This window comes from Glycine max, chromosome 13, assembly GCF_000004515.6.
Source record: "Glycine max cultivar Williams 82 chromosome 13, Glycine_max_v4.0, whole genome shotgun sequence".
Lineage (NCBI taxonomy): Eukaryota > Viridiplantae > Streptophyta > Magnoliopsida > Fabales > Fabaceae > Glycine > Glycine max.
Genome location: NC_038249.2, coordinates 17,980,921 through 17,990,400, shown reverse-complemented (window position 1 = coordinate 17,990,400; position 9,480 = coordinate 17,980,921). Strand labels below are relative to the sequence as shown.

The window sequence follows — 9,480 nt, the reverse complement described above, 5'->3', positions numbered from 1 at the left end:
GATTTTTTAAAAAATCGATATTAATAGTATAATGTTAAATCTACATGTTTTAGTAGTGGATATTTTATATGATTTATTATAATTCCAATAAATGTCACTCCATCAAGCCATAAGACATGATTGTGTTTAGAAAGATAATGTGTTATACATGTTTGGTTCTATAGTAAAAACTAAGGATTTTAAGAAAACGAAAAAAACAAAGAGCTATATGGACTGGTTAATAAGCATATAACTGATATAATTAGAGTAACTTTTCAACTGTTGAGAACATATCCAATATGCAGATAAAATTCTAAGCAACATTGTTTAACCTTTGTTTTTTCATTAGAGTAAATGGCATACATTTACTTATACATGCACCATTGCTTATATAAGCAACTTCGCTTCACCAAACTTATACGGTAAATAATATACCATATCTTTTGATTCAAGCATTGTAGAACCCAAAAAATTAACTTGAACACTCAACTTAGCAACATTAGCATTAAAGTAAATTTTGTGTAGAGTTCTTAAATTTATGTATAATTGTAAGACCCACAAAATTAATATAAACAATCTATTTAATAAGCAATCTGATTTCATAGATCCTCTCAGATAAAGTAGATGTTATTGCACCATTACTCTTAATAGTGACGTGAGTTTTTAAACCTAATTGGATCAAATACTATACAAGTCTTCTTTTATGAATTTCCAATTTTGGATGGACTTCTTTTATATGTATGCCACGTGTATATCTTTCTGCTATTTCTTTTATCCATTCAAAAAATTTAATTTCCATTGCACATTACAGAAAATTTCTCACTGCTATAGTAAGTTATAGAAGACTGCCAAGAGTGAAGACATGAAGGTCTCAAGGTGGACAAAGTGTAAAGAAAGCCATTCTCTTGTATTAACAGTACACAAATGAAAAAATAGTGTGTATGGTTCTAAATTGCGGTTACAGTCGATCTTACGGTTATGTTGTGATCCTTGACAAACCATTATGTTGCGGCCATGGTCTCAATGAGGTTGCAGTCGGTTGAAAAGCTTTTATGTTGTGACTGTAATTGCAGTTAAAGACTGTAATTTAGAACCATCTGTGTGTGCATGCATGCAATGACAATTGTGATTCTGTTCATCATTGTAAGCCGGGCAAGCAACACCTTAAGCCCAAACAATTTTGGATGCAGAAATGGAATCTCAAGATGCAAGGTGAATTCATATTTTTAACGATTCAAATTCTCAAACAAGTCATCTCAAAACTTCATATACTTACTCTACCTGTTATATTAATTTGTAAAGCCAACGTCCAGAATTAGTAAACCAGATGTAACCAAATAACTTTTATTACTTATCAGGTTTTGGAGTCAGTAACTCTAGAAACTACTTTAACTGATGCTATATAGCCAAGGTTTTAAATATCGGTCACGGTCGCGTTGCATGCAGTTTCATCATGTTTGTTGATATCGTGGCAAACCGCGGACAAATCCAAATTTAGGTCATGGATAATTAAAAAAATCTTGACGTTGAGGCCAAAATCACAGTGGAGGACCATTTTTCAAAACCTTGGCATATATCTGCATCTCTACTACGGAGAATGTGGTGGCGTGTCTGGCATGTTCAAGTAATCAGAAATCTCCATAACCAATGGATAAACATCTGTTTTGGGATTGTATTGCTGAAACACTATAACTGATGCAGAAGTGGAGAACTCAGAAGAAGCCAAGTAGCTTCCAACAGGACCAAGTTCAGGGCAATCACTTGTGTCTACCAAAGGTACCACCGGGGGCATTCTACCTACCAAAATTAGATTGCTCTTATTCATCTCCCTCATTGTTGTCAGAATATCTTCTTTGCTTTCTACCAACCTTTCCTCATACATTATTGATTCTGCATTTTTGCAACACACACCTAAGAACTCAGACCAAAAGTGCTCATCCTCTTGTTTCTCTACATCAGTGGTAGTTCCTTCAGCCACTTTAATTACCTTTCTATCCTTGTCTGCTGTTACACCAATCAATTTGGCACCAAAGGCCAATGTCATCCCAGGTGGAACTACAAACTTCACAACAGTGATTGAAACACCAGGATGCTCAGCCATTCTCATCCCATAGGCGAGTGCTTCGCGGTCGTCTCGCCCACCAAAGAAACCTACAACAACCTTGTATGACACATCACTGGCTTGGACTTGGCTTGTACCACCAAGGCCGCGATCAACCAAGATTCCGACTGAGCAAGGAGCATGGCTGAGAACTAGGCCGTTCATCGCGCGCAACGAGTTTCCTACCGACTCCATTGTCCCGTCGAAGCGTTGGTGTTTGTGGAATGGGAGGAATATGATTGCTGCTCTCTTTTGGTGCGCACTGGTGCAAATGTCTTCATGGATGTTGCTGAAAGCTGATATGGCTGTCATAGGGCGAACATTGACACTACTTAGATGGCCATAAGCCTGAAATGCAATCACCACTTGGTCTCTATTGTCATGCTTTTTGTTCCAAAAGGGCATGCCATTGTTGCGCGCCGTATGAACCATTGTGATCGCTGATGGTCGCTCCGAGAGCTCCATCAAGTGCATTGCATAGACACATAGCTTTGCCCTCTTTTTGGTTCCTCGTGATGACTCTATTAGATTGATCAAGGTGGGAATATTGCGGGTACTATGGAAGCATGCCAACACTCGTAGCTCGGTGTTAGGATCGTTGCGTTGAACTGTTTTATGCGTGTAACGTGATCCTGTCCGAGCTGGTTTGTACACTGCCATCACTATTGGGGTCGTGATGAAAGTGGTGAACAATGCCATTAATACACAAATTGCAAATGCTTGGTCGTTTAGTACCTGCACATTTTGCAAGAGATATATGATTGATTAGTTTCAATATCAAACTGAATGATTTTCTGGCTTTTGTTAGAGTAAACTATCTAATCATCATCTCTGAGAGAGCCTTCGTGAAATTACACAAATTATTCCTCTTTTTTCTGCTCCTACACTAATCTCTTAATTCTTTGAAAAACATTAAGTTGTATTCCCTACAAGATAGGGTACGGTAAATGTTAAAAAAGCATGAAGAGTTTGTGTCATTTCAAGAAACCTCGAGGTGGATAGTGTAGTTTACTCTTTTTTATTCTTTTAAGGCTCAAATATACTTTTCTTTCATCCAATTTAGTATTTTTTATTTATTTTCGATCTTATAATTTTTTTTAGTCCTTATAAAATGTATTTATTTTATTTTTTATCCTAATAGTAATGTAGATAGCGCTTTGAATAATAAAAAAATATTTTAAATACTGAAAAAAAAAATATCATCTAAAGTACTTTAAAGATAAAAACAAAACAAACATATTTTATAAGAATTATAACAAAAAAAATAATTTTGCAGTAATGAGCATCAGATTTTACAAGATACCTTGCGATCCTTGCCAATGTTGAGAACAATTAGCTCCACCAAGCCCTTAGTGTTCATGAGAAATCCAAGGGCCAAGGCTTCTCTAAAAGGAACCTTACATAACAGTGACACAAGGAATGTGCCAATGATCTTTCCAAAGCAAGCAGTGAAAATAACAAGCACTAGCATACCCCAAGAAAGAGCTCCACTTATACTTGCCACATCAGTCTTCAAACCACTTGACACAAAATAGAGAGGCAAGAAGAGGCTCATCACAAGGTCCTCTATCTTCTCAATCAACGCCCCTGCAAAGGGACCATCCTTAGGCATAACAATGCCAACCACAAAAGCTCCAAAGAGCGCATGAATGCCGATAGTATCGGTGATGAAACCACAAGCCAGGACTAGTGTCATGGTGATGCATATGTAGATCTCCTGCACCGGTTCGCCCTCGGGCGAACGCTTAGCCATCATTCCAAGTAAGGGACTTATGGCAAACATAGCAAAGAGGACAAAGCCAGCAGCACAAAGTATAACCCATAAGGAAACAAGTGGGGATGTGTTGGAGCCAGAAAGTGCTATGGCAAGTGCAAGTAGTATCCATGCTGCAACATCATTGATAGCAGCTGCTGACATTGCTATGCGACCGACATTGGTTGTGAGGAGTTTTAGCTCAGCGAGGATTCGCGCAAGGACGGGGAATGCGGTGATCGAGAGAGCAACACCCATGAAAACAAGGAACGAGGTTGGATTAGCATTCTTCGATATGGTGGCTCGAAGCGCATATGATGTGCCAATGCCAAGTATAAAAGGGAATGTGATGCCTGAAAGAGCAATGAATAAGGCCTTGTGACCAGTTTTGCGTATAGAACGCAAGTCAAGCTCAAGACCCACCAAAAACAAGAAGAATAGAAGACCAATGTTGGCCACAGTTTCAAGCACAGTTAAGCTTCTCTTGGGGAAAATTGTGTTCAGGAATTTCTCACTCCTTCCCATTGCAGATGGTCCAAGTAGTATTCCTCCCTGCATTTATTTTCCAATGCAAGATGCATCCGACCCCACATTAAATTTTTCCATGAATTAGAATAAGAAAAAGAAAACATTAAGAATCCGTTCCATAGAGTGAAAAGAAATGAAAAGAAAGTGAATTGAAATAAAAAAAATTAAATTAAAGAAGAACGTAAAAGTGTGAGTCCTACATTATTTTACTTCACTGTTCATTTTTCTCTATTTTCACTGTTGTTCTCTTCAAACAAACACAACCTAAATGGCCATGATCATATTTTGGAGATTTTGAGAAAAACAAAAAAAGTGACTCAAAAAGGCTCATTTTTTAAAATAAGCTAGGCATTTATTCATTAAGAAAAGAAAACCATGAAATCTAATTCTTATTATGATGTCTTATTAGCAATACGAAAAGAAAACTTACAATGACCTCTGCAATTACTCGGGGTTGTCTCAGAGGTTTGCAAATGAATGCAAGGAATCTGGTAAAGACCACAACCACACATATCTGGAGGATTAATAGGGGAAGCGCATAATCCAAGGGATTTTCATGTTGGAATGCCCCATTGGACGTGGCCTTCATTGGTGCTGGACATTTTGAATCAGGACTCGCCATAATTCAATTGATTGCGTGTTTTGTTTCACGTTTGGAATGTGATTTTTCACCTTTCAGATGTGATTGTCAGAAGCTAATAGTTATAATTTTCACATCCTAAAGGTGATTTTATCTATTCTTAATGTGTTTCCGAACATGATGTGATTCAGATTTCAGACTATGAAATGAAACACTTGATTCATGTAGACAGAATTAACAATAGCTTCATTTCTTTATATCTGCTATGTAATGTAAGTGAATGGAAATCTTGGTTTATAAGAACGGAAATACACTTGCCAATTATGGTACGTAGCTGAGGCAGATAAAAAAAGTAAGAGAAGGTATCACATTAATTGGAAGCTGGTGATGAATTATGAACACACACTAACGCAAATTCTGCTGGATGGTGATTGGAAAAGGCAATGAAGCTTCGATGACTTTACTCCTTTGCTATATATAGTACTATAGCATGTTTGTCGACTTTTGTGACACCAGGGCATTGTCTTGTCCTAATAGAAAATATAAAACAAATTTGTTATATATTTAATTTTAGGGAATCTTGAAAGGTTTAATTTATTCGTAAACGTTGAAAACATATTTTAAGAATATAGGTTTATCTAGTTATTAAAGACGTATGGCATGCAAGGGAATTAAATGATAAAAAAAAATGACATTCAGGGCCACAATAGTGTCCTAAGCACAGCCGAGGTGGACGACCGTCCAGGAACATACTTAAAGATGAGCATAAAAAATTTTAGACAAAATTGTATTTTTTTGTCTCTCAATTTATCTTCAGTTTCAGATTTGGTCTTCAAGTAATTTAATTCATAAATTTGATTCTTTTATTTTGCAAAATCGTGCAATGTTAGTTCCCCAGGTCATAATTGAACGTTGGACGTTAACAAGTGATGTTAACGGTCACGTGTCACGTTCTTATTAGATAATGGTGTCATGTTCTGATTAATCAATAAAAATAATAATTCATTTCATCTTCCATGGAGTTGATATCCAATTATAACATGACATGTGACATTATCATTCAATAAGAACGTGACACATGGTAGTCAACATCACTTGTTAACGGTCAATGGTCAATTGTGGCTTGGGGGACCAACATTGCATGATTTTACAAAATAGGAAGACCAAATCCGAAACTGGAGATAAACTGGGAGATCAAATTTGTAATTTAGCCAAAATTTTATTATTTAGTCTATATAAATATTAAAATAAAAATTTATATATTTTTAAAGATATATTAAAATTTTATTATGAATTATTGTCAAAAAAAAAATTACTTACAAGTTATTCTTGTCGCTTCATCGTATCGAACTACTTAAACACTATTATGTAGAACATTTACAATGCACCATGTCATTCGTGACCTCTCATAATTTGTGTCTTGTTCTCTCTAATGGTGGAGGGGTATAACAACTAGGGGCTTTCATCATGTGAATTATGATTGTTCAATTGTGACCTTTCGTGCTCCGTTGGAATCTTAAAATCCAACTATGAACCTCTACCCATTAGTTGTCATGATCTACTGTATCACAAGGACAATATCCAGATAATTATATGCGCATGATTTTCTAGATTCCCCTGAGACCCCAAAAATATCAGGATCAACCCTCATAATCTCCACTAAAAAAAATATTTGCATTTCATTCTCTTTTATTCAATATGGCATCGATGTAGTGTATTCATTAGCTTTACTTATATCTAATTTTTGCAAAGTGACTGGTCATTATCTTTAGTAAAATCTCTTATCCATCCACAACTCTAGAACTTAATTGAGATCTTACATAAGAAAATTAAACATAATTTTACTCATACCAACAACTTATTGATATTGATAATCCATTCTCTAACAATATCTTTCTTTTTTTCTAAAAAAAAATATAGATATCATCAAATTCAAATCAGATACGCTTTACAAATAGCCCTCTATTTCAGCATTACTCATCAATCATTTAAATATTATTCGTAGACCTTTAATCACCCCGTACTACGCCACTTGACACATGCATTTGTAAAGCGTGGCTATACTTAATACTTAAAACTGAATCAGATTCTAATACAAATTCTATTTATTTTCATAGTGTGGTTTAGCATGGTAATTGGTATAAATGGTGTTGGTTCTAGTTATAAATTTTGTTACTCTTAATCTGCACAAGATCAAAAACAAGCAAAACACAGAAAATACAGCAAAGCAATGCACAGCAAAGCAAGAACCCAAAGATTTACGTGGTTCGGCAATGTGCCTACATCCACGGGAAAACGCAGCTCATCATCATCACATTGATCATAAAATTACAAGTTCAATACAAGCAGCAGCTAGCTTTGACCTCTCTTGGTTTCTCTTTCAACAAAACCTCTCTCAATCACCTAGCTCACTACCTCCCTTTTGAACTCTCTGATTTCTGCAGTTTTTCAGCTTCTCTGTTTTTCAGCCACTCTCATCAAAAAAATCACACACTGCATTACATGATCAAGAATATATATGTACACTCTAGCTATGCTTAGGTGCCAAAACCAATTCAGTTATAATAACTGAAAACAGTTATGACATCACCAATTTAAAGTCTTCTCACTTGTGCCATTTGTGATTTTGAGTCACACACCACAAATCTCCACCTTGACTCTAAATCAGCAAGTGTCTACCTTGTGATTCAGGGCTGCACTTCTACCAATCTGCTTTAGGCATCTTCAAAATTTATCAAATCCAAGCAGTGCTTGAACTTGACACTAGAGAGGGACTTTGTGAACATATCAGTCGGGTTTTCTTCTGTTGAAACCTTCTCCACCTTCACCTTCACCTTCTCAGATTCAATCACATCTCTGATGAAGTCTAGTTTCACATCTATGTGCTTTGTCCTCTCATGGTACATTTGGCAATTTGCTAAGTGAATGGCACTTTGACTGTCACAATGAATTGTGATACAAGTTTGTGCTATTCCAAGTTCATTAATCATACCTTTAAGCCAGATTGCTTCCTTCACTCCTTCAGCTAGGGCCATGTATTCTGCTTCAGTTGTTGAAAGAGCAACAACTGATTGTTGATTTGCTTTCCAACTGATTGTTGTCCCAAACAAAGTAAACACATATCCTGTTAAGGACTTCCTTGTGTCTACATTTCCTGCAAAATCTGCATCTACATAGCCAGTGACTACTGCCTCGTGTGCTGCCCTCTTGTACCTTAAACCAGCTTTCAAAGATCCATTTAAATACCTTAGTGTCCACTTCACAGCTTCCCAATGTGCGCTGCCAGGATCTCCCATGAATCTGCTTATAATACTTACAGCATGGGCTAAGTCAGGTCTGCTGCAAACCATTCCATACATTATGCTTCCAACACCACTGGCATAGGGTGTTTGATCCATTTTAGACCTTTCTTCAGTTGTTTTTGGTGCTTGAATAACAGATAGCTTTGTATGATGACCAAGTGGTGTGCTAACAGGTTTGCTTTGATGCATCCTAAACCTTTCCTCCACTTTCTTGAGGTAGTTGCTTTGGGACAAGAATAGTTCACCCTTTGCCCTGTCCCTATGAATATCAATTCCGAGTATCCTTCTAGCTGACCCTAGATCTTTCATCTCAAATTCTGTGTTCAAGCTTTCTTTGAGTATCATAATCTCTTCCTTATCCGCACTTGCAATGAGGATGCCATCCACATACAAGAAAAGATAAAGAACACACACTTTCCCCTTTTTCAGGATATATACACAGGTGCCATATTTGTTTCTAATGAAGCCATATCTGATCAAGAACTCATCAAATTTGAGATACCACATTCGAGGGCTTTGCTTCAGTCCATACAAAGATTTTTTCAGCAAGCACACCTTGTTCTCCCCTTCTTCAAAACCTTCCGGCTAGTTCATGTAAATGGTTTCCTTCAGATTTCTATAGAGAAAAGTTGTTTTAACATCCAGCTGTTCAAGTTCCAAATCATATTGATTTACCAGACCAAGTATGATTCTAATTGAGCAATTCTTCACAACTGGTGAAAAAATCTCATTGTAATCAATTCCTTCAACCTGTGTAAAGCCTTTTGCTACCAATCTTGCCTTGAATCTAGGCCTTTCTACTCCTGGAATGCCTTCTTTCTTCTTGAAAATCCACTTACATCCAACAACCTTCTGCTTCTTGGGTTGATCCACAAGTATCCACGTATTGTTCTTTCTCAAAGATTCCATTTCTTCACTCATTGCTTAAAGCCACAACTGGCTGTCTTCACTTTCAATTGCTTCCCTCCAGGTCTTAGGTTCTGAATTTTGAATCTCCTCAGCAACACTCAAGGCATAGCAAATAATATCAGCATGACCATACCTCCTTGGAGGCTTTATCACCCTTTTTTCTCTATCTCTAGTCAATTGATAATTGGACAAGTCATGCTGAGTAACCAGCTCTTCATTATCTCCAGCTTCTCCTTGATCAGTGTGATCAATAACATTTCCATTGTCATGATCTGAAATTTTAGAATGCTCCACCTCAAAATTGGTATTCTCACTACTTGAGTTGTTA

At 36.7% G+C, this 9,480-nt stretch overlaps 1 protein-coding gene across 1 annotated transcript; it reads right to left on the bottom strand.

The window, feature by feature from the left end:
* Positions 1–1,415: 1,415 nt before the first annotated feature.
* On the bottom strand, positions 1,416–4,983 carry LOC100818975 (cation/H(+) antiporter 19). Its single transcript, XM_003543748.4, has 3 exons — positions 4,792–4,983; positions 3,384–4,385; positions 1,416–2,815 (listed from the first exon to the last, which is right to left on the bottom strand). The coding sequence occupies exons 1-3, from the start codon at positions 4,981–4,983 to the stop codon at positions 1,568–1,570; spliced, it is 2,442 nt and encodes an 813-aa protein (XP_003543796.1). The 3' UTR covers positions 1,416–1,567.
* Between the last annotated feature and the right edge of the window lie 4,497 nt (positions 4,984–9,480).

Bases quoted from the DNA above. Each gene is read 5' to 3' on its own strand.
- LOC100818975 (XM_003543748.4), bottom strand. From the start codon at position 4,983: ATGGCGAGTCCTGATTCAAAATGTCCAGCACCAATGAAGGCCACGTCC. The intron at 4,386-4,791 runs GTAAGTTTTCTT...AAATAAATGCAG, and splicing joins GAGTAATTGCAGAGGTCATT to GGAGGAATACTACTTGGACC. The intron at 2,816-3,383 runs GTATCTTGTAAA...CAAAATGTGCAG, and splicing joins ACATTGGCAAGGATCGCAAG to GTACTAAACGACCAAGCATT.